The sequence below is a fragment of the Otolemur garnettii genome, unplaced genomic scaffold (genome assembly GCF_000181295.1).
Source record: "Otolemur garnettii isolate 467f Iridium unplaced genomic scaffold, OtoGar3 scaffold00145, whole genome shotgun sequence".
Taxonomy (NCBI): Eukaryota; Metazoa; Chordata; class Mammalia; order Primates; family Galagidae; genus Otolemur; species Otolemur garnettii.
The window spans coordinates 1,722,135-1,745,936 of record NW_003852540.1 but is presented as its reverse complement, the minus strand read 5'-3'; the positions used below and the strand labels follow the sequence as shown (position 1 = coordinate 1,745,936).

General features: G+C 46.3%; 2 protein-coding genes across 3 annotated transcripts in view; one reads left to right on the top strand and one right to left on the bottom strand.

Annotated features, from left to right (window-relative positions):
* The window catches only part of LOC100942544 (neuferricin), a 31,265-nt gene extending 13,920 nt beyond the window's left edge, over nt 1-17,345 (top strand). The window contains exon 4 of one of the 2 annotated variants that reach the window (XM_012810940.2): nt 16,869-17,345. In XM_012810940.2, coding sequence (XP_012666394.1) covers nt 16,869-16,935 — 67 coding nt within the window. In that variant the 3' untranslated portion in view covers nt 16,936-17,345. Of the gene's footprint in view, nt 1-1,785; nt 2,858-16,868 lie in introns of those variants that run through there. The other variant, XM_003799048.3, reaches the window with a different exon arrangement.
* Nucleotides 8,666-23,802, bottom strand: part of ANKFY1 (ankyrin repeat and FYVE domain containing 1) — a 117,922-nt gene continuing 102,785 nt past the window's right edge. Inside the window, exons 19-25 of the mRNA XM_012810939.2 lie at nt 22,922-23,098; nt 19,098-19,245; nt 18,546-18,636; nt 17,818-17,942; nt 15,238-15,384; nt 13,354-13,444; nt 8,666-12,778 (exon numbers count right to left, since the gene is read on the bottom strand). Coding sequence (XP_012666393.2) covers nt 12,646-12,778; nt 13,354-13,444; nt 15,238-15,384; nt 17,818-17,942; nt 18,546-18,636; nt 19,098-19,245; nt 22,922-23,098 — 912 coding nt within the window. The 3' untranslated portion in view covers nt 8,666-12,645. The remainder of the gene's footprint in view (nt 12,779-13,353; nt 13,445-15,237; nt 15,385-17,817; nt 17,943-18,545; nt 18,637-19,097; nt 19,246-22,921; nt 23,099-23,802) is intronic.

Here is a 23,802-nt window from a genome sequence, read left to right as displayed (position 1 = left end):
TAGAGTGCCATGGCTTCACTGCTCACAGCAACCTCCAACTCCTGGGCTCAAGCGAGTCTCCTATCTCTGCCTCCCAAGTAGCTGGGACCACAGGCGCCCGCCACAACGCCCAGCTATTTTTTTTTGGTTCCAGCCATCATTGCTGTTTTGGCGGGTCCGGGCTGGGGATTCGAACCTGCCACCTTAGGTGTACGTGGCTGGTGCCTTAGCCGGTTGAGCTATAGGCGCTGAGCCCTGGCCCCCAGTTTTGAAAAGACACAACTTTTCTAGTGTTTTTGTATCTCGAGAAAGAGCTAAGAGAACCTGGCCTGCCTACTTGAGGTGGAAGAGCTAGTACACCCATGAGCTTGGAACCCAAGCCTGCATGCAGGTAGGAGGGTGCCAGGAGGCCTGTGTGCACACAGATGCTGAGCTCTGCTGCCTTGGCCAGCCTGCCTCCTGCTCCTCCCTCACAGCCCTCTGCTCTGATGAACCCTTCTTGCTTTCATGACTGAGTGGTTATACCCTGTCTTCTCCACAAAACCCTTCTGCACCCACCCCCAGTGAACCCAGAGGCCCTATCCCTCTGCCCTGTGTGTGTGTGTATCTCCCGTGAGATAGGAGGAATGAATAGATAGAGTAAGGATCACTAATGATGAGATGGATGGATGGAAGGAAGGAAGAGGGTGGTATTTTGGTCCCTTATCGTTGGAAAGCTTGACATCTATAGAGGTGGGACTATTCCTAACTGAGTGGCAGTTCCTCTGACAGCAGGTGATCCTGGTCCTAGTCACTGGAACCTATGTGAGGTATCAATTCTAAGAACCTTATTCACCTTTCTTTTGTAAGACCTGTGAGTTCATGAGAGACTCAACCCAATCCTGTGAATTACATCCCTCTGCCTAGGTTAGGAGGTTACTCAGGCTGTCTTGGGCCAGAGTTGAATTCTCCATTTCTGGTGCCTGGTGACATAAAGGATTGGACTTGTGTAGGGAACAGGACAGCTTGTAACTACACCCTATGCCATGTGCCTCCCAGATGGCCCAAGGCCCAATGGGCCCAAAATAGTTGCCTCACTTGCCCAGCACCACCCAAGTGGCCCAGACCCTAAGATCAAGACATTCCTCTGTGCTAGGATATAGTGGGGAAGGGAATCAAACTAGACATTGCTTCTGAGAAGCTCACAGGCCAGCGGGGAGAACCCCTCAAAACTGTTACACAATTTAGGGAAGTGGGGCTGTTCCCAGAAAGGGACAGGGCAGGGGCCCCAGGACACAGTGAAAGGAACCAGGGACTCAGCCCGTGGCCTGAAGAAGGTGGTGTAGGGGAAGCTGGAGGAAGTCAGGATGGAACATGGAGGCTCGGGCTGAACGCTGTAGGCTGCTGCTGTGGGAAACACCAAGATAGGAAGTGGAATGGCTTCCATAAGGCCCAGCTCACTACTTCCTCCTGTCCCCTTCTGGGATTAATAAGTCCTCTCTCGGCTCGGCGCCTGTGGCTCAACCGGCTAAGGCACCAGCCACGTACACCTGAGGTGGCGGGTTCGAATCCCCAGCCCAGACCGCCAAACAACAATGATGGCTGCAACCAAAAAATAGCCGGGTGTTGTGGCGGGCGCCTGTGGTCCCAGCTACTTGGGAGGCTGAGGCAGGAGACTCGCTTGAGCCCAGGAGTTGGAGGTTGCTGTGAGCGTGATGCCATGGCACTCTACCCAGGGGGATAGCTTGAGGCTCCGTCTCAAAAAAAAAAAAAAAAAAAAGAATTTAAAAAAAAAAAAAAATAAGTCCTCTCTCCTTCTATCCTCAGTGGAGGTGTAAGCAGAGACTGGATTGGTGTCCCCAGGAAGTTGTACAAGCCAGGTGCTAAGGAGCCCCACTGCGTGTGTGTGAGAACAACTGGCCCACCTAGTGACCAGACTCCGGACAGCCCGCCACATAGAAATCGAGGGGACTTGGACCACCCCAACTTGGGGGAATATACCGGCTGCTCACCGCTGGCCATCACATGCTCCTTCCCACTCTAAGCTGGTGCCCTACATGTTGATAACACAAAAAGGGGCCTGCCTGAAACTTGAATAGACCCTAGGATGGCTCCTGACATGAAACAGAAGGGTTTGGAAGGACTCCAGTCATACTCTGCAAATGTGGCTTGTGCCTATCACCGTGGGCTCACCGTGCAGGTGACTGAAGGAAGCCTGGCAACCCACCCAGGTCAGCCTGTTTTTACCACTATTCCTCTTTATCTACTTGCCATCTTCCTTTGAGCCCTCAGATGTTAATGACCACAACTATGACCAGCTTCCAAAATAACTGGATAAACAAAGAAGTCTCTGGGCTCCCATAGTGGCCTTCCCATGGCCTCCTCAGCTGCCTGGACCAGCTGCTGGCGCCCTGCCTGTGGCACCTTGTCAGGCATCTGGAGCCCTGGCAGAAAGAGGCCATCTCATCTCCTCTTAACAGAAAGAGGCAGATGCATCCCCAAAAGCCATATAAATTAGTGGTATCAACATAACTCTGTTCTGGATTCACCACTGGCTAAACTTGTGACCCCTAACTTTTATGACCTTTCTTATAAGTAAGGCCTCTACCCTAAGGCAAACTTGAAATTATAGCCAAAAATTGGCGGAGTTGATTATAGGCAGGCCACTACAGTGAGGAGTAATGATAAAATAGGGTAGTCTGAGCCTGGAAATGGAAAAGCTTTTGCTTATATGGATACATCAAATCCACATCTCTCAACAAAGCAAATTAAAGCAGACTTTTTCTTTCCTTTTGTTTTTAAAGGGAGAAGTCTGCATTTTGAGCAAAAAGTGGTTTCACAGCTTGAAGGAGGGGGTTTTTTGGAAACAAGCCTTGCTGTTACCCAGGATGGTCTTTTTTTTTTTTTTTTTTTTGTGGAACAGTCTCACTTTGTTGCCCTCAGTAGAATGCTGTGGCGTCCTAGCTCTCAGCAACCTCAAACTCTTGGGCTCAAACAATCCTCCTGCCTCAGCCTCCTGAGTAGCTGGGACTATAGGCGCCCACCACAATACCTGGCTGTTTTTAGAAATGGGAGGTCTTGCTCTAGCTCAGGCTGGTCTTGAACTCCTGGGTTCAAGGGATTCTTGGATATGAGCCACTTCTTGATAAGGAGATGGAAGCAAGGAGTGTTCCCACTTTGCAGACAAGAAAGTGAAGACTGGTGTGACTACAGGGTCATGGCTTCTCATCTAAGGCTTCACCTCAAGTCCCTTTCCCCACTGTCCTCAACAGTTATTCTAAACATCTTGTATCCTTCCTTTCCCTCTCTTATTATTCTCCATCATTAATTTTAGTAAACAGCTTTCCAGATTCACTGACTAGAAAATGGAGGCTACGTGCCCTCCACTGGCAGACTGGTGGCTCCCTGGCCTGTGGCCACAGCTGTTCCTTACACCCCGGCTCTGACTTGCAGCAGTGTTTCCCATACCAGGATCTTCCTCCCCTGCCCTTTCCATACATTTAACGTCTTCCTGCCTCCTGGCTCTTCCCCCTAAGTGTGCATTAAATAGCTCACTTCTCTCACATCATAAATAAAAACAGTCTCCCTCAAGCTCAGAATCTTCTGTAGGTACTGTATCTACTTGTATCCCAGCCATACTTTTTGAAAAAGTGGCTTATGCCCAGTGACTTTGCTTTTCAGCCACCATTTACTGTGCAGCAGCCAGTGGCCTTCTCTATTCAACAGCAGAGTAGATTCTGTATTGGCAACTCCCATGGACACATTCATTCAATTTTTTTTTTTTTTGAGATAGAGTCTTGACTTCATCACCCGTGGTAGAGTGCTGTGGCATTGATAGCTCACAGCAACCTCAAACTCTCAGGCTCAAACAATCCTCTTGCCTCAGCCTCCCAAGAAGATGGGACTATAGGCACCTGCCACAACACCCAGCTAATTTTTAGAGACAAGGTCTCGATCTTGCTCACGCTGGTCTCAAAATCCAGAGCTCAAGCAATCCACCCACCTTGGCCTCCCGTAGTGCTGGGATTATAGGCATGAGCCACCACGCCTGGCCCCATGTTCATTTAGTTCTTTTTTTTTTTTTTTTTTTTTTGAGACAGAGCCTCAAGCTGTCCCCCTGGGCAGAGTGCTGTGGCATTACAGCTCATAGCAACCTCCAACTCCTGGGCTCAAGCGAGTCTCCTGCCTCCGCCTCCCAAGTAGCTGGGACCACAGGCGCCCGCCACAACGCCCGGCTATTTTTTGGTTGCAGCCGTCATTGTTGTTTGGCGGGTCCGGGCTGGGGATTCGAACCCGCCACCTTAGGTGTATGTGGCTGGCACCTTAGCCGGTTGAGCTATAGGCGCCGAGCCCATTTAGTTCTTATCAATACCTATTTTATTATCTTTCTGGTACTTAATGCTGTTTTTTTTTTTTGTTTTTTTTTTTTTTTTTAGACAGTGTCACCCTGGGTAGAGTGCCGTGGCGTCATAACTCATAGCAACCTCCAACTTGGGCTCAAATAATCCTCTTGCCTCAGTTCTATATATTTTTTAGTAAAGACAAGGTCTTGCTTTTGCTCAGGCTGGTCTCAAACGCGTGAGCTCAAGCAATCCACCCGCCTCAGCCACCTCACACCGTGCCTGGCCAACACTGTTTTGTTTCTGACAGTCTCACTCTGTCACCCTGGGTAGAGTGCCCTGGTGTTATTACAGCCCACAGCAACCTCAGACTTCTGGGCGCAAGTGATCTTCTTGCCTTAGCCTCCTGAGTAGCTGGGACTATAAGCACCCACCACAATGCCCAGCTTTTTCTATATTTAGAGATGGGGTCTTGCTCTTGCTCAGGCTGGTCTCAAACTCCTGAGCTCAGGTGATCCACCTACTTCAGCCACCTAGAGTGCTGGGATTACAGGTGTGAGCTGCCATACGCGGCCTGGGACTTGACACTGTTGACCCCAAGATTTTTCATAAAATCTTCACTAAGCTTTATTCTTAATAGGGCAGACAAAATTGGGCTTTCTCACCCATGGTGCTGCTGGAAGTTACTGTTTTCCCCAGATAACCGTAACTGTACACAGTGGTCATGCTAAGTAACTCCTGCTTGGCACCATGCGTCTATTGTTCCCCTGGTGTAAAGGTGTAAAGGCTTTCCACTTGTGTGGATTGCAGACCTGTGTAACTCAGCTCCCAGCCACCACAAGCTGGGTAAAGACATGTTGCACCTGCCCTCAGTGCACCTCCAGTCATCCAAATCAGAACATTGGCATTACGGTTCTGCTTTCCCTTTTCTCCCTCAGGCCAACCCTTCTTAGTCTCCTTGAAAGCCTCCTTGTAGCCATGAACCCCTTCTCACTCCAAATTCAGCTACCACTCAGGCTGCGAAGGGTGTATCTCTACTGCAAGCTGCTTTCCAGAGCATTTCTATAGGCACCTCACACTCTACACTTCTGGCATTCGATCTTCCATCTTCCCTCCTGAGTTTTCTTCTGGTCGTCCAAGTGAATGGCACTGCTGTGTATTCTCAGTGCATGGCGTACGAATCCTGGCAATCACCACACCCCGTTCTCCCAACACATCTCTAAAACCTGGCAGCTGCCTCCTTAATTCTCTCCTCTCCATCCCCTCATCTGTTCCCAGCACTCCTCCTTTGCTTTAGGCTACTGTTTCCCACTTGGATCACTGTGGAGTCTTGACTGCACACCCACCATCCCACAGTGCTGAGTCCTCTTTCTTAGTGATGATCAGGGCCCTCCCCAGCAGCTCCACATTATCTATAAGGAGTGAGTGAGTACAACTCTTCAGTTGCTTGCCTAGGAGGCTGTTCCTTGGCCTGTCTCTCTCCTGTCACCTCCCACGTGCACCCTCTCTGGCCTTCCTCACTGTGTCATGCCCATAGTGTCTTCATACAAGCTGTTTCTTTGGCCTGGAATGAAACCTCTTTTTCAATACTCAACCCAGTCAGTCCTCCTTTTGGAGTCTTGCAATTTGATTTAGACGCACTTCCCCTCAGTTCCCATAGCACTGTGCTCACTCCCAAAAGAATTTTTTTTTTTGAGACAGTCTGTGTTGCCTCAGTAGAGTGCTATAGTGTCATAGCTCACAGCTACCTTAAGCTCTTGGCTTAAGCGATTCTCTTGCTTTAGCCTCCCAAAAGAATTTATATCACAGTGGCATTAATCACAAATCCCCTACCAGACTCTCACACTGGACCTCTTTTTGAAGACAGACCTGTATCCATGGTGTCTAGCATGTGATACGTGCACCAAGTTAGCACCTATTTTGGAGAGGAGACAGCTGGGACTCGTAGAACTTAAGATCACAGAGCAATGGAACCAAGTGTAGAACTCAAGGATCTTGACTACTGATTCAGTGCTATTTTCAATCTTCTGTTTTTAAGCACGTTTATATAGGAGGGGAGCAGGGATAGACATCCAGGACAACTGAAATTAGGGTCTTGTTCTGAGTTCCAGACAGCCCTTGAGCTCAGTGCCTGAGGCTTCTTTTATCCAGAAACAGCCCTCAACTCCAGGCTAACTGGAAACTAGTCACTGCCACTGCTTTTGCCCTCCTTTAGGACCAAAATATTCAACAAATATTTACCTACTATGTGCCAGGCATCATGTGTTTGGGGGGGGTGGGGGGGGTGCATAGTGAGGCTCCAGATCTCAAGGGGGGAATAAACCTTGGGTAGGGCACCCAAAGGCCAATTATTGGGGTAACAATGAGGATAGTACGAGGGCCAATTCCAGAGATGTTTAGACCTTTCCTACAATAAAAAAGGAATGAAACAAGATAACCTTGTCATTCCAACCAGGTGTGGGCTCTGGCCATGCATAGATAGATCTGTGACTGATGTGAAACCCCGAACCTGTGCTCCAGGACTACCTCAGCTGGCTGGGGACCCTACTCAGTTCACTTCCTCTTCCTCTTGCTTTCCTCTTCCACTTACCTTTGGTAAAATGTCCCTTGTGTCAGGGCAAAGTATTCAGCAAAAATAGTTTATCAGTTTGGGGTCCAAAGGGCTCAGCTCTGAGAACATGGTGATTGCCAAAGAAATGCCACTCTTCCCTCTCCAGTAGAGGTGGCCCTGGGTAGAGTGTGGAGGAGTGAGGCCTCCCTTGATGGAGGCCGAGAAAGTTCAGCACAAGCTGAGCATACAAGCTGACTTGCTTGCAGAGAGAACAGAGAACACTGCCAGGCCAAGCCCCATGCAAGGAACTTTGTTCTCATTTAATCTCTAAGCCAACCTTGAGAAGTTCTCATTTTATGGCCCAGAAAAGGAGCATAAATACCCCCACCTCTTCGAATAGTTGTAACAACCATCACATGACAGGTGATCTCTCTGCCACACCAGTGGGCACAGTGTTAAAGCAAAGGCTGGGTGGCTTCCCTCCAATGTCCTGAAGGAAATCTCAGCATCAGAGATTCCTGCCTCCAGCTTGCTTTGCTCTTAAGTAAAGCTGGCCATGGGCAGGCTGGGATGGTGCCTGCTTAGAAGTCTGCAAGTGTCCTTCAGAAGGTGGTGATCCTGAGTACAGCCCCCAGATTCTTTCAAGTAGACAGCATACATTGCTGCCATCTGATGGTGATATGCACATCTGAGTTTGGGTACTTGGGTGAGAGGAAGGACATGTTATTGTTACTGATGACTCATTACCTTCCTCCAGGCAACCCTGTGAGCTGGGAAGAACCACCCTGTCTCCATTCTACAGACAGTGAAATGAAGTCACAGAATTATGGAACTTACCCAATGCTATTAGTCAATGAAAAAGCAGAAAAACCCAGTGCTTTTGCCTGGCTAGGAAATATCTATGAAAGTTAATCTGGCTCGGCGCCTGTGGCTCAAGTGGCTAAGGCGCCAGCCATGTACACTCAAGGTGGCGGGTTCGAATCCAGCCCGGACCCGCCAAACAACAATGACGGCTACAACCAAAAAATAGCCGGGCGTTGTGGCGAGCACCTCGCTTGAGCCCAGGAGTTGGAGGTTGCTATGAGCTGAGATGCCACGGCACTCTACCCAGGGGGACAGCTTGAGGCTCCTGTCTCAAAAAAAAAGAAAGTTATTCTAAGCCAGGTTACTGTGTGCTACACGTAGCGTGACCAGCGACTGTGCTTAACCCTTTGTCTGCCTCAAGGCTGGCTACCAGGATTACTTAGGATTGTCGTGGAAGCATCTGACAGTGCCCACTGATTGAAAGATAAAAGCCGCCAGAGAATGAGATCATGGTGGTCTGACTGGGGGCTATGCAGGATGCAAGACAGGTAAAGAAAGTGAGTAGTTAGCTCAAGAACAGGTGAGGGCCAAGCAAGCTGCTAGATTTGTATGATTTGTACAGAGACTTTATGCATCACTGGATTTCAATTTGCAAGCCCCTAAACTTTAGTATTCCCTGATGCACCCAGTGCCAGGCCTCCCTTCAAACCTCGGCCATCAGGAAGCTCACAAGTGGATCCTCTTGAGTTGCTCCTGAAAAATGGAGTCAGGGAGGGAATTCCAGGTTCCCCTGCAGAACATGCGTGGGGCCAGCTGGCTAAGATGGTGCATCTGTGATCACACACGTTGCCGTGACCTGAAGTCTGGGTTGAGAGCACAGTAAATTCAAGTAGCTTACACAGTATGCCTAAAACAACCACTTTCTGATTGTTCTGAGTGTCAACAAACTATTTCTGAAAAATGCTGAAATTCAAACTTTCCCAAAGAGTAGCTGTTAAAGAAATTTACCACATGAGTTTTTTTTAACTTGTTTTTAATGCTTATTGGTACCTCTGTGTTGGAAGTAACTACAAATGTCTTATTAAAGTTTCCACTTTAAATGCGCAATTTTACTTCATTTTATTATAAGGAACTGTTACAGAAAATGCAAATATCAGTATTTGAAAAATACATTCCATTACACAGACTTCAAAGAAACAATGCTGATAAGCGCCATGGTCCTATATGATGTCATCACCCCACACCGAGCACCACCCCAAATGGTCTGGAAGCCAAGGTGATCAACCCAAACGTGTGCCTGCCATTTCTGCCCAGCTACTGCCCTTCCCCTTGGTGTCACATGGGAATGTCATGGTAACAGCCAGCTCACACATCTGCACAAAGGGGCACATCATAAAGTTGAGCAGTCCCAACTACAAGACTCCCTTGCTGCAGAAAACCAATGTTGTCAGTTGTAATAGGTTAATATATTATTTACGCCACACAAAAAAGGAACTGTACAGGTAATGATCTTCCAAAGAAAGTCTTTAAGGCATCTATAACTTCTGGGATTTTAAGTGTTTACTTGATGTCTTGTCAAGCTGTTAGCTCTTCACTAAGTTACTTCCACAAAATGAGAATGTGGCTTCCAAATCCCTTGGGCAAGTTGTTCCCCTTTGCTTCCTCCTCTCCCCTCTGGGAGTGGGAAGCTTTGGTGCTTCAGATAGTTCTTCTGGGGTTTGTCCTGAGGGAAGTGTGTCTGTCAGGAAAGCATTACACTGTACTGTCACCTGGGAAGTTAGTTTGCCTTTCAGGTCTAAGCATTACATAGTGCAGAAGTGTTCTTTTTCTCCAGATAAAGGAAACATAAATGAAGTTCAAGGCTCTCCCCTCTCCCAAGACTTTCCCTCCACTCCATGCCTATGGACAAGATGAGTGCAGTAACAGTTCAGTACAACAGGCATGGGACACGAATCAGAAGAGTGGTGACACCACATGCACACTGAGCTCCACACAGGGACCCTTTCAGGGAGAAGACTGAGGAAGCTGAGCAGGTTGGTCAGAAGTGACTCAGGGTTCTGAGGTAGAGGACTAAAGGTCACATGGACCCCACTCCTTGGAGAGAATGTGGCAGGTGAACTGAGCAATCTAATCCAGCCTTGACTAAATTGGTAATTAGGGTTAACAGTGCACAGGCACAAAACTTCAAATGGAACACATATTCTAACACATCACTCAATGAGATACCACTAAAAAGATAACTGAAAGTTTAAAAGTCCTAAGTGTAGGCACTTAAGTTTGTGGGAAACTTCTGTGTGAGAGGATTGTAGCAAATTAGTTTAAGCCATTCAGTTTATATATAGCACATGGTTTGTACCTTTGTCTTAAAAACAAAAAAGAAGACTGCTGAGAATACACTATATAATAAATCTGGTGATGAGTAAGAGGCAGTTAAAAAGCTTTCAGCATAACAATGTTGACTGATACAGCAAATTCTGTTTGAGTAAAGTTTATTCTTCCTGCTCTACTCATTCATGATAATTGGCAACTTTCTGAATGAATAAAATTAAGTTTTTCCTACTAGTACTTAAGCTACAGATTAAAATTTAACAGGAGCAGCTAGGCAGTTTTGTCATTCAAGTTGTGATAGCATGGAGAGCACAAAAGGTCCTCAGAGTGTGCCTGGCGTCCTACCTGGGCAGCTACCACTCAAAGGACCTGCTGAGTGCCGTCCAGTGAACATCAGCATGGTCAGGGAGACTTCCTAAGATCAAAAAGATGCTTTTTCTATATCTACATGAATGCATTCTGAAGCCAATGCAGAATTTAAAAATGTACCCCTAATTCATGGCTGGTCAGTACCACTGTTATCCCTGGACTCTGCTGAGAAACAGAAGCTTGAATCAACATATTTTAAACATGATCTAACATATTTTAAACATGATCTTAAGAATTTAAGTGCAATTATAGGCAAGTTTGTGATTGAAATTGGTACAGTAGGCAGGGCAGAACAATTAGCCTGTTTACTGATTGAATCCTCATCCTCCCCTCTCCACTATGAACATTAAAAGAACAATTATCTGTGTACCAACCACCTCAATTCATATCTGAACCATGATTATCTTACTTTCTAATTACAGAATTACATAATCAAGCTACCTAACTAAGCCCTGCTTCCTTGTGGCCTTTTTCAGGCAATAGAAAATGGAAACTGACCACATGCCTCTCATGGTCAAATGTTTGCCAAGACTAGCTGAATTTTTCTGTAAAAATTCTATGTGAAATATGTCACAGAATAGGGAACAGGGGACTCTTCTAATTAAGTTTTTCTTTTAAACATTGTGCACTTCATATTAACATAGAAGCATATATCTTATAAATCACAGAAATATTAAAAAAAAGTAGCACTCTGGTTTATAAGCTCATTTTACACACATATATAGGCAACAGAACGTATAAATCTACAGCAACAGAAAGAACATACCACTATCCAAAAAAGAAACAAAAAAACAGGTTGTTGCAAAAAAATATTTAGTCCCTTTTACACATATATCCATACTTCATTAATGCAAAAAATGTAGTGGTTATTAAAATGTCTTAAAAAATCAGCATGTTATGATTGAGACTGTTAATCTCTGAGTATAACTGTGTTAACATTGTTTATCTCAGAGTAGTTTTTGTTTTTTAAAAAGCAGTGGTAAAAGTTTCTCTTTAAATGTGCATTGTTTTTTTAACTGGCCCAACCTTCAAAAGAAGTTTAATATCTCAGGGTTAAAATATGTACTAGCAGTGAGTGACTAAGGCCCAGCGGGTTCTGGCTGCCTCATTTAGCACACACGTCAGAGCCTTCCAAAATGGGGCTGTGCTCACCTGGCCAGGACCTTTGGCTGTTGGCCCCATGGAGCAGGACAAGGGACATATAACTGGAACCAACAGCATTCACAGCATGACTAGGGAAGGTTTCAGCAAGAAGCATTCGTATTAAGGAGATAGGACCTGCTGGCCTGAGCTGGAGATGCCCTGGAGCTGAAGCTTTACAGATTTCCCCCAGCTGGCCTGTATGACTCTCTTGCTCTAAAAGACATTCTATAGTTTTTCCTTTAAGATCAGTGTGAGCTGAGGTCCAGTCAAAGCTGATAATTAGAATCACTGATGTAAGGATGTGTGAGGGTATTTCTGACCATGGAATTTTTTAAATTGGAATCACCAATAATGCAGCTATATAAAAAGTGCAGCACAATAAAAGTGCATTTTCTCTACCACTCTCAAGTGGTAGGGTGACTGAGTACAGACAGGATGCAGCAAGACGAGAGAATGAGACGGCTGCTAGGAGGTATCAAGCTGCCATACTGCACTCCTGACACCTCAGTAGCATGAACACTGGTAAAGCTTTCAGTTGTTAAGGCCACGATTTTCAGCTCTCATCTTTGAACCCTGTTTAGAAAGATTTCACCTTTTTAAAAGGGGTAGCTCACTAAAAATACAGCTTCGCTTAAAAAAAAAAAAAAAGACTTCAGGGCAAGAGGATCCTATTATCTTTATGAAAACACTGTGCAGAAAAGTCCACAGCCACGTACCCTAGAGTTAAGCCAGCTGTCATGAAGCAGCCAGCTTCCTACTTTGTGAGGCTCCGCCTCATAAGTCAGCCCAGGCAGGAAGACTTCATGAATACTCTGAGATGGACCCTAAGCTACTAAAAGGGAAAATGGTTTTCAGAGTGTCCTTGTATGTTGGTAACAGAATGGGGGTCTAACCTAATCACATTTACCACTTAGGCTGAATGGCCTGGTCCAATTAGTGAGACATCTAGTAGTGAATCGATCACAGCCTGACACACACTGATGATCATATGGAATCATTTGAAATGAGATCTATCACACCATGGTCCTTAATTGTTCCAGTCTATTGCTGCAGAAGACGACCGCCAGCTCCTGCTCTGGGTGGGCAGGCTGGTGAGCAGAGCAGCTGCTGGGGAGGTGACTGGAGACGTGGCCTGGACGCTCCTAGGGCTCACTAAGAGACCCCACCCAGAGTCAGTACATCAAAGCAAATGTTGCACACTCGCACAGGCTTGTTCAGATCAAACTTTATAATAGGTATCTCCTTAGTTGAGCATTTATGGCAAAGAAGACGGCCGCAGTGACGACTGTGGAAACAAAGAAAGGAAGGATGAGACAAAGAGCAGGCTGCCTCCTGGCACGTGAGTACAACAGTGCCCCTGGCAGGCAAGGCCAGCCCACAACTGGTACTCTGCGGTCAACTCTGCCACCTGCCAGCTAGCAAAGTTATAATAATTCATGTTTAATTATTCCATTAAAATGAAATTCTAGGCAATAAGGATACTGAAGACGGCTTCTTTTTAAAAGATAAGAGCAGAACAGCACTTAGCCTTAGTTCTCGAAGAGCAGCCTACAAGCTCAGGCACATTATGGGGACAACTCATCTCAGCTGTGCTGCAGGGCAGCCTAAGAGGCGGTCCAGGACTAGCATGCGCCCTCAGCTTCCACCAGGAAAGCCACCAGTCTGCTGCTATTTGCCTTCCCCACATTCCTTGGTGAGACCCTGGGTGTGCTCACTCCTGTCATTTCATCCCTCCACTTGGTCAAGCTGTGCCCCGGACACTGCAGGGCCGTGGCAAGCTCACAGTGTATCATGGAAAAGGGGAGAAGTAATGACATTGGCAGAAACCCCTCCTCTGGCAAGTGTGGACGGGGCTCTCACCAGTGATGTTTTCGGGTTGTGACTCCAAACTTGGCAGTGCACTCGTAGCAATTGGAGCCATCACACCACGGAGGCTCCTTCGATAGCATATCTGTAACACACAGGAGAGGACTAGCTCTGTCAAACAGTGACTGTGCTATGCAGCACTCAGGGCTGGGAGGGAGCAGGGAGACAGATCAGTCCATAAAGCAACACAAGGAACAATATATTCTGACTGGCTCAGGAAAAGCTTCGCAGAAGAGACCATGGAGAACCATTATTTGCCACACAGACTGAGGGAAAGGAAAGCGTATTTAGGTCATGAACAAGCACAGTGTCTGTGAGGGAAATGCAATGCAGGTAGGGAGAGTGGGCAGGTAAGGGATGGTGGGGAGGGGGCAGAGACCACACAGCTGCAAGTGCAGGCTGAGACCAAATGGTCAGGAAATACAGAGGATGGACCAAGACAAGAAATTGAGGAGACAATCTCCTTTAGTCAGATTTGGTGACTAAACAGAAGTGTGAGATATGGGAAGGCTGGATGGAATGCCTGAGTCTGTTGTGGGACCACCTGTAGAAAAGAGATCTACAAAGAACTAGAAGTCAGGTGCAGTGCTTCCACTAGTAATCCTAGCACTCTGGGAGGCTGAGGCAGGAAGACTGCTTGAGCCCAGGAGTTGGAAGTTGCAGTGAGCTGTGAGGACACCACTGTGCTCTAGCTGGAGTGATAGAGCAAGGCTCTATCTCAAAAAAAATAAGTAAAGAAAGAACTAGAGCAATCTTTCTTATAGAGTTCAGTCTTCACATTTAGGTTGGGAGTTATCAGTGTAGTAAGAACAGCAATCACCAGGATTTATTTACTGAACTCGACTCTGGCAGGCACTATTCTAAGGGCTCTACCTGGAGAAGCAGATGGAGCTCACAGAAGGGAGCAGCATGGAAATGAGTTACTTCCAAGCACCTTCTACCCAATAGCACTGCGATAGGCATAAGTGCTGAACTCTTTCTGAAAAAGTTATTTTAAAAATTAAACAGAAAGACCAAACAACATATGCTTGGTGCACGGCACAGGGAAAATTAAGGTAGACTAGAAGCCACAAACCAGCTTTGTGACCTTGGGCAAGCCACCTACAACTGAGATCACATTCTGAGCTTGTTTCTCGGCTGGTCTCCGCTATGGGATGACACAGCTCAGGCACACACAGGCACTCAAGGCATTTTCACTCTTTCTGTCACCTCAGTGGAGAAGAATACAGACTCACAAATGTGAAATTAATAAGTCTTCTCCACAAAAGGAACGTACAGAAAGAGAAGTCAGTGAGGGAGGGCCATTTCAAAGTCTGTAGAAAATGTGAAGCAGCCCGAGGATGGGTGTGATGATAAGCAGCCAGGAGACAGGAGAAGGGGGACTTGCCCAGAGCTTACAGATTTCTAGAAGGTTCAGAGCAAGCAGGAAATTGATAGGTGCTTCAAGGCAGAGCACTTTAAAAGTGACTGCTAATAGTGACCCTCCCAACACTGCTCCAAGGCGCTTCATCTCATTCATAGAAATAGTCCTGCATGCAGGTTCAAAGTTGACCTGAACCAGAGTGAGATATTGTCTCTAAACCGTTCATTGTGGCAGATGCCTGTAGTCCCAGCTACTTGGGAGGCTGAGGCAAGAGAACTGCTTGAGCCCAAGAGTCTGAGTTGGCCGTGAGCTATAATGCCATGATATTCTACCCAGGGTGACAAAAGTGAGACTCTGTCTCCAAGAAAAAGAAAAAATAGGCCTGTATGGTCCTGGAAACTACTGGTTCAGATAGTACAGTAAGTTGTTATAAGACTTAAAGATCACAGATACATCTAGATAATCCACATTATTAACAATGTTTGTCCTAAAAAATCAAAAAGTAGGCCACTCACCTAAGAGTCTAAACAGAAGCTGCTTGGTGGCAACCTGGTAGTTGAAAATGTTGATGCCTTGATTATTATTCACCCCAAGGCGAGCCCCAGATCGGACAATGGCACGACACAAGTTGGCATTCCCTTTCATGTACGCTAAGAGCAGCACTGGAAAACAAAAGCACACTTCCAACTAGCCCCAGCCTGGTGGGCAGAGGACAGCCGAGGGTAGGACAGATTGCTGGCAGGACATCTGTTCAGGAAGTCCCCAGAGACATTCAGAGGCACCAGATAAGACCTCCGTGGAAGATCTGCAGCATCTTCCAAAAAAGGATCTGGCTATGAGCCAAGGGTAGTTATAGTTCCAAAGACACAGTCTTTCCTGTGTAGAGCTTCAGCTACAAGAGGAGTGGGGTAGTGGATCCAGGCAGGTAGAGATCAAACATGGCAGGAAAACATATACTGTGTTCTTTGTTGCTTTTCTCTGGCACAAAGGACAAAGCTGTTTTCACGCAATGTGACTACATCTAAAGACCTGTAGGTTGTGTATACATGGAGGGAAAAAAATCAGCATGGGGAATGTACTCCAGAAAGTTCTTCTGCCCCATACAGCCTTTCCTCTGTATAGGGGCAGACCCAGGGGCACCCAGGTTGTGGCCAGGGCCATCCTGCTGACCTCCCCACTAACAATGACAGCTCACAGCTTCACTAGACTCTTTAAATTCTTTCATTTAACTCTCAAAATGTACCATGGAATATTGTTCAGCCATTAAAAAAGATGGAGACTTTACATCTTTTGTATTAAACTGGATTGAGTTAGAACACACTCTTCTTAGCAAAGTATTATAAGAATGGAGAAGCAATGTACTCAATTCTAATATGAAGCCAGTAGATGATCTAATGCATACCCTTGTAAGAGAAAAAACTCACATCAATTCAAGGTAAGAGGCAGGGGAATGAGAGAGTGGGGAGAGGGAGGGAGGGGGAAGGGAGGAGATTGGGGGTCATGGTGTAATGACACATCTCTTAGGGGCAGGACACAATTCTAAGTCCCAATTCTAAGAGGGACTTTACCTAACAAATGCAATCAATGTAACCTAATTCTTTGTACCCTCAATGATCCCCAAGAATTAAAAAAAAGAAAAAAGCCTTTCAAAATGATACCCTTAAAAAAGAAAAGCCTTTCAAAATGATGCAATGAGATGAGGGTTATAATTCTCATTATCAAATAAGGAAACATGCACAGAGAAATTAGAAAATCTACCCAGTCACCATGCTGGAATAGGGCAGTTCTAGGCATCTGAACCCAGGTCTCCTTAAATCAGAAGCCCAAACATCAAGCACCTATGTGCCTGCCTGCTTACCTGCTCCTGGGCAACGACACCCAGTTAGTCCATGCTGGGTCCAGAGGCTCATGCCCGGGGCTGAGTCCTCTGAAACTCATACCCATCACTGCCAGCTTAAAAAACACCTTCATATATCAAGACCAAGATCTCTCCCAAGGCCAAGAACTGGTGACAAAAATATTTCTGCTAAAGGCCACAGAGGCTCTCAGGTAAAGGGTGCATGGATGGAAATGCAGCAGCAACAGGGATGGTGCTCAGAGAGTTCTGGGCTGGGATGAGAAGTCTAATCTTCATTTTTTTTTTGAGACTTTGTTTCCTTACCTGGAACATGGGGATACATCTAGGCACTGCCTACCTTATGGAAATATTGTGAGAATTCAACAAGAAAATAAATGCAAAAATATAAGAAAGCTATGAAAGCTACATAAATGAACACAGTAACAATGGGTAGCTACAGCAAACCATAAGAGAAGCCTATTTATTAATCCTCTTGGTAAGAAGGCGCCCCTTATGTCTGTGTGTAATTTGCCACACATGTGGTAGCACATTTCCTCCTTTAAGCCTGTGAGGTGCTTACATTTAATATCTCTTCTAATGTAGGACCCTGGATAGGGCCATAGTTGACCAAGTAGAAGGGAAACAAAACCAGGTAGGCAGACTATTTGGACAGAGGTATGACTTTGAAGTAGTACATATACTTCAGTTGGGCTTATGCCTAACAGACACTCCAAATTCCACCACAGGGATTTGTTTTTTTTTTTTGAGACAGAGCCTCAAGCTGTCCCCCTGGGTAGAGTGCCATGGCTTCACAGCTCACCGCAACCTCCAACTCCTGGGCTCAAGCGAGTCTCCTGCCTCAGCCTCCCAAGTAGCTGGGACCACAGGCGCCCGCCACAGCGCCTGGCTATTTTTTGGGTGCAGCCATCATTATTGTTTGGCAGGCCCGGGCTGCATTCGAACCCGCCACCTTAGGTGTATACGGCTGGCACCTTAGCCACTTGAGCCACAGGCACCAAGCCCACCAAAGGGATTTGTGACAGATACTCAAGAGAGCCCAGCCAAAACACCTTGAGCTGAATGGGACTTATCAGCAGTTCTCAACCTGTGGGTTGTGACCCCTTTGAACTATATTAAAGGTTCACAGCATTAGGAAGGTTGAGAACCACTGCCTTAGATAACGACAAGAGTGCTTGGGCTTTTGTTTCTCCAGAAAGGTGTGTACGAGAGACAGGACATACAAACACCTATTACATACCTGTGTTGCCTTCTGCGTCTGGTTTATCTAAAGGATACTCAGGCATGCACTCTAAGAAGAGATCAAAGATGGCTGCTGCATTCTCTTTGCCATATTGTCCCAAAATGTGCAGTGGTGACTGACCTCTGATAAAACAAATCAGGAGAGTTAGCTATGTATCTGCCATGACCATGATACACAAAAGAAATGGAATTTTCTGAACTCTGTAACGTGGGATAACCTAAAGGATACATAACAGGGTCACAAGAATTTTTCTACAAAGTAGTTTTTTGTTTTAGGAGGTTTTTTTTTTAGAAACAGGGTCTTGCTCATTATAGCTCACTTCAAACTCCTAGGCTCAAGCAAACCTTCTGCTTTAGCCTCCTGAGTAGATAGGACTAACTATAGGCACCTGCACTGCACCCAACTAATTTTTCTATTTTTTTTACAGAGACAGGGTCTTGTTCTTGTTCAGACTGATCTCAAACCCCTGGCCTCAAGCAATCCTCTTGCCTTGGCTTCCCAAAGTGCTAGGATATGTAAAGGTGTAAGCCACTGTGCCCAACCTAAAAAGGAGTTTTTATAAAAACAAAAAATACCAGGAGACCAAAAGGTGTTCAAGTGCCCTGGGAGCCAGGTCTGCAGTGTACATCTGAGGGACAATGGGAGGGGACCAGTGACCACTAGGTCTGAATGGCAGGCCAGGTGCCAGGAAGCTCTGGTCCTTGCTTTGGACCAGACACACTCACCTCAGATTAAAAGCTTCAGCATCCACTGTGCACTCTGTCAGGAGAACCCGAATGTTGTTGAGCCGACCATGCATGACAGCAAGATGAAGAGCTAGGGAGTAAATCTTCTTACTGTGCAAGCCCAGGGGCATGCACAGAACAATCTCAATTCCTCTTCACCCTCATAAACCTGAAAATGGGGCCCAGCCAAGCAGCAACCTGCCATGCACTAAGCCATTCCTTCTGGTCTTCACTACCCCCAAGGATGAGTCATAAATGACATTTCATGAGTCTCTGCCTTCTGCTTCAGTAGTTATCCAGAAATGAGATTGAACAGTTTCCCAAGAAGCCACTTTAGGCTCCAGGACTACCAATCAGATGGGGAGGCTGCTCACGGCCTATCAGCAGCAGATTGGATGTCTGGCCTAGGACACTCCATCACAGCTCGACTCCTATAAAAGCCAACCTCCCCAAGGGGGAACAGACCCAAGGATGCAGTGCACCTCCACCCGTAGCATGAGCAGAGTGCTCAAGGCACTTAGCACTGAACAGAGAGGAAGGACTGGGAATTACCATTATTTCCATTCTCATCCACAGCAGCAAAGTCCACTCCATTCTCCAGGAGGACAGAGCAGATGGTAGGCAGGTCCTGCTGAGCAGCAAGATGGAGGGCAGTCTGGCGATGCTTAGTTAATTCATTCACTTTGGCTCCTGCAAGAAGCTGTTGAAGTTGATTACATGAGCAGCCTCTCTACCACAATCAAGATCCCATTTATGGGGGCAGATCTGTCTTCTGATATACACAGAGACTGATGGTTTGCCCTGATGGCAAACCTGGGAGCATAAGAGCTATGCACACACACTCTTAGCAAGGCATAAACCAGCAAAACCTGTGCCAAGGATAAACCAGCAAGTAGCTATCACAATGTTACAGCCACGGGCAGGCTTGGCACCTGTAGGTCAGCAGCAAAGACACCAGCCACATACACCAGAGCTGGAGGGTTCGAACCCAGCCCAGGCCTGCCAAACAACAATGCCAACAACAGGAGCCTGTAGTCCCAGATAGTTGGGAGGCTGAGGCAAGAGAATCGCTTTAGTCCAGGACTTTGAGGTTGCTGTGAGCTATGATGCCACAGTACTCCACCAATGGCAACATAGCCTCTGTCTCAAAAAACAAACAAAAAAACAAAGCCAGGAGGAGTGGCTCACACCTGTAATCCGAGTACTATGGGAGGCCAAGGTGGGAAGACTGCTTAAGGTCAGCAGTTTAAGACCAGCCTGGGCAATATAGTGAGGCCCTCTCTCAACAAAAATACAAAAATTAGCCAAGTGTAGTGGTGGGTGGCCTGTAGTCCCAGTGACTTGGGGCAGCTGAGGCAGGAGGATTGCTTGAACCCAAGAGTTGGAGGTTGCTGTGAGCTATGATGATGCCACTGCCTTCTAGACTAGGCAACAGAGTGAGACCTTGTCTCAAAAAAGAAAAAAATAAACATACATTAAATAGACATCCTTAGAACACAGAAATTCTAAGACTTTAGTATATAAAAACTGCACAGAACTACAGCGATGTTCACTACATTATAAGGATATCCACTGTTTATAAAACCTGATGGTAAAAAGGGATGGGATATGAAAAATATAACATATATGAACAACAGAAAAGGTAGCCTTTAACATAATATTTATGGACTAATATAAAGATGTCAATAATATAGTAAGTTTAAAAAAAAAAAAAACCCTGTGGCTCAGTGCCTATGGCTCAAGCAGGTAAGGCGCCAGCCACACAGGTTTGAATCCAGCCTGGGCCACCAAACAACAATGATGGCTGCAAACAAACAAACAAACAAAAAATAGCTGGGCATTGTGGTAGGCGCCTGTAGTCCCAGCTACTTGGGAGGCAGAGGCAGGAGAATCACTTGAACCCAGGAGTTAAGAGGTTGCTGTGAGCTGTGATGCCACAGCACTCTACCCAGGGGGACAGCTTGAGGCTCTGTCTCAAAAAAAAACCCTGCAAGTAAGAAGATAATATGATTCCATCTGGAGATGGTGTATACAGAAAGATGTCTGCAGACACACATGCACACACTCTGACAGTGTGGAAAAGCATATGTCACCATACTTTTAAAAGCAAAGCATGCACCAAATTCAGAGAAGAGTTGGGAGCAAAAAGCAGATACTATGTGTTTTATATCCTTACATGTTTTAAGTTTTTACACACTAAGCATATACTATATATATATGTGTGTGTGTGTATATATATATATTTCTTTTTTAGAGACAGAGTCTCACTTTATCATCCTCAGTAGGGTGCCGTAACGTCACAGCTGACAGCAACCTCCAACACCTGGGCTTAGGCAATTCTCTTGCCTCAACCTCCCGAGTAGCTGGGACTACAGGCGCCCGCCACAATGCCTGGCTATTTTTTGTTGCAGTTTGGCCGGGCCAGGTTTGAACCTGCCACCCTCCGTATATGTGGCTGGCGCTCTACCCACTAAGCCACAGGTGCTGCCCTATATTTATCTTGTTTTTAAAAGAAAGAACACAAAGAAATACAGAATCAAAGGCAGGAAGGATCTTTAAATATTAATAATATCTTGTTTATTCATTTAATATTTGAAGTTCATTCATCATCCTCTTTCTGACAGTTTCAAAGACATCTATTTTTTTTGTTTTTTGAGACAGTCTCAGTCACCCTTGGTATGAGTGCTGTGGCGCCTTAGTTAACAGCAACCTCAAACTCTTGGACTTAAGTGATTCTCTTGCTTCAGCCTCCCACGTAGCTGGGACTACAGGCACCTGCCACAATGCCCAGCTATTTTTTTAGAGATGGGGTCTCATTCTTGCTCAGGCTGGTCTCCAATCTATAAGCTCAGGCAATCCACCAGCCTCAGTCTCCCATGTGCTGGGATTACATGCATGAGCCACTGCACCCAGCCAAAGACATTTGTTAACAGTTAAACAGAAAATACTCTGTAGTTGGTAGCACCCGTAGCTCAGTAGGTAGGGCACCACCACATACACCAAGACTGGGGGGTTTGAACCCAGCCCAGGCCTACTAAACAACAATGACAACTACAACCAAAATAAATATAGCTGGGTGTTGTGGCAGGCACCTATAGTCCCAGCTACTTGGGAGACTGAAGCAAGAGAATAGCTTGAGCCCAAGAGTTTGAGGTTGCTGTGAGCTTTAAAGCCATGGCACTCTACCGAGGGTGACGTAATGAGACTCTGTCTCAAGACAAAAAAAAAGAAAAGAAAAGAAAATACTCTGTAGTTCCTCCAGGCATGGTTGCTCACTCCTGTAATCCTAGTGCTCTGGGAGGCTGAGGGGGAAGGATCCCTTGAGCTCAAGAGTTTAATACAGTCTGAGCAAAAGTGAGACCCTATCTCTTCTTAAAAAAAAAACAGATAAACTAGCTGGGTGTTGTTGTGGTGGGTGCCTGTGGTCCCAGCTACTTGGGAGGCTGAGGTAGGAAGATCATTTGAGGCCAAGAGTTTGAGGTTGCTGTGAGCTATGATGTGATGGCACTCTACCCAGGGCAACAGAGTGAGACCCTGTCTCAACAACAATAACAAAAAATGTTTTTCAAAAACAAAAGCACCAGAGCACCAAAGGCTGAGGCTGGTCAGGCACCCTGGTGGCCAGTTCTGCAGTATATGCCTAGGCTGATGGGAAGTCCCAGTGACAGCTAGCTCTGAACAGCAGGCCAGCTCTGGACTATGTTTTCTTAGCTCAAACACATATAGTGGTTTCTCTGTTGCATATAGGATAAAGGCTGCTCACCTGTCTTGGTTTGAAATTTGACACCCCGCTGTCTGGTCTCTGCCTGCCTCTCCAACCACATCTAAAACTCTCTACTCAGATTTCAACCAAACTTTCTTACATAAAACATACCACATGCATTCATCAGTCTCCACATCTTTGCTCAGCCCCTTCCCCTCCTTGGGTGACATTATGTCATACTGGAAAAAACAGGCTTTGGAGTCAAACAGAAAAGACTAAAATTCAACACTACCAGCTGATAGCCTTGGGGCAAGAAAAGAATCTTTCTGAGCTTTAATACTCTCCTTCATAAAATGAAAAATTTCACTAGGCTCTCTGCGAGAGATAGCTCACTTGAAAGTCCTAGATGAATGCCTGACAGAGAGCAGGCAGGCATCAGAAATAAAGCTCCATTCCCTCTGTGCTCCAGCCTTGCCTCTGCTGGCCCTGGCAACCCACACAGTGCACTGGGCCCTCGGGACACACAGCCTTGTCCTCAGCATACTGGCTAGCTCCCCAAATTCACTCTGGCCTTTCATAATACCTGGCCAAACACTGACGATGACAGATTCTGCACGTGCTCTACAACACGCTTCACACACGTTACATGCAGTGATGTTTCTGTGTCACTTACCAAATTGCGGACAATCATCTCTGAACCCGACTGGACAGCGAGGTGCAAAGGGGTCAACTTGGAAGCATCCTGGACTCTGGAATTCACATTAGCCTGGACACTGATCAGGAACAGGACACTTTCAATATCAGAGTTCTGAACTGCTACATGAAGGAAATTACGACCTTTGTTGTCCACCTACAAGTGGGAACCAAAATATTAGTGGGACCCTAAGGCTGGATGAGGTGGCTCACACCTATAACCTTAGCACTCTGGGAGGCTGAGGCAGGTGGATTTCTTGAGCTCAGGAGTTCCAGATCAGCCTGAGTAAGAGCAAGAACCCATCTATAAAAAATAGCCAGGCACTGTGGAGGGCGCCTATAGTCCCAGCTACTAGAGAGGCTGAGGCAAGAGAATCACTTGAGCCTAGGAATTTGAGGTTGCTGTGAGCTGTGATGCCACAGCACTCTGTCAAGTGAGACTCTGTCTCAGTCAGACAGTGAGACTCTGTCTCAAAAATAAATAAATAAGGCTCCCTTTTAAGACTGCCTCCTGAGCAACTATAAGCTGTGCGGACCATCGGAGAAGTCCTGACATAGACATTCCTATGGTTTCAGGAAATTCCTCCCTCCCAAGAAACAATAGTAAATGCTGTCGCCCCCACACAATAGACCACTCTGTGCACTTTGTCCCCGGTCATATCCACAAGGTCGGGGGAAGGGAACTACTGCACTAATCCAACCTGCCCTGACATCCTGTTGTAGCAGGGACTAGAAATGTGGGAAAATTAAGAGAGAAAAAGAGGGCACCAAAGGCCTGGTGCCTGATGCCAGCCACATACACCAGAGCTGGCGGGTTTGAATCCGGCTTGACCAAAGGCCTGGTGCCTGATGCCAGCCACA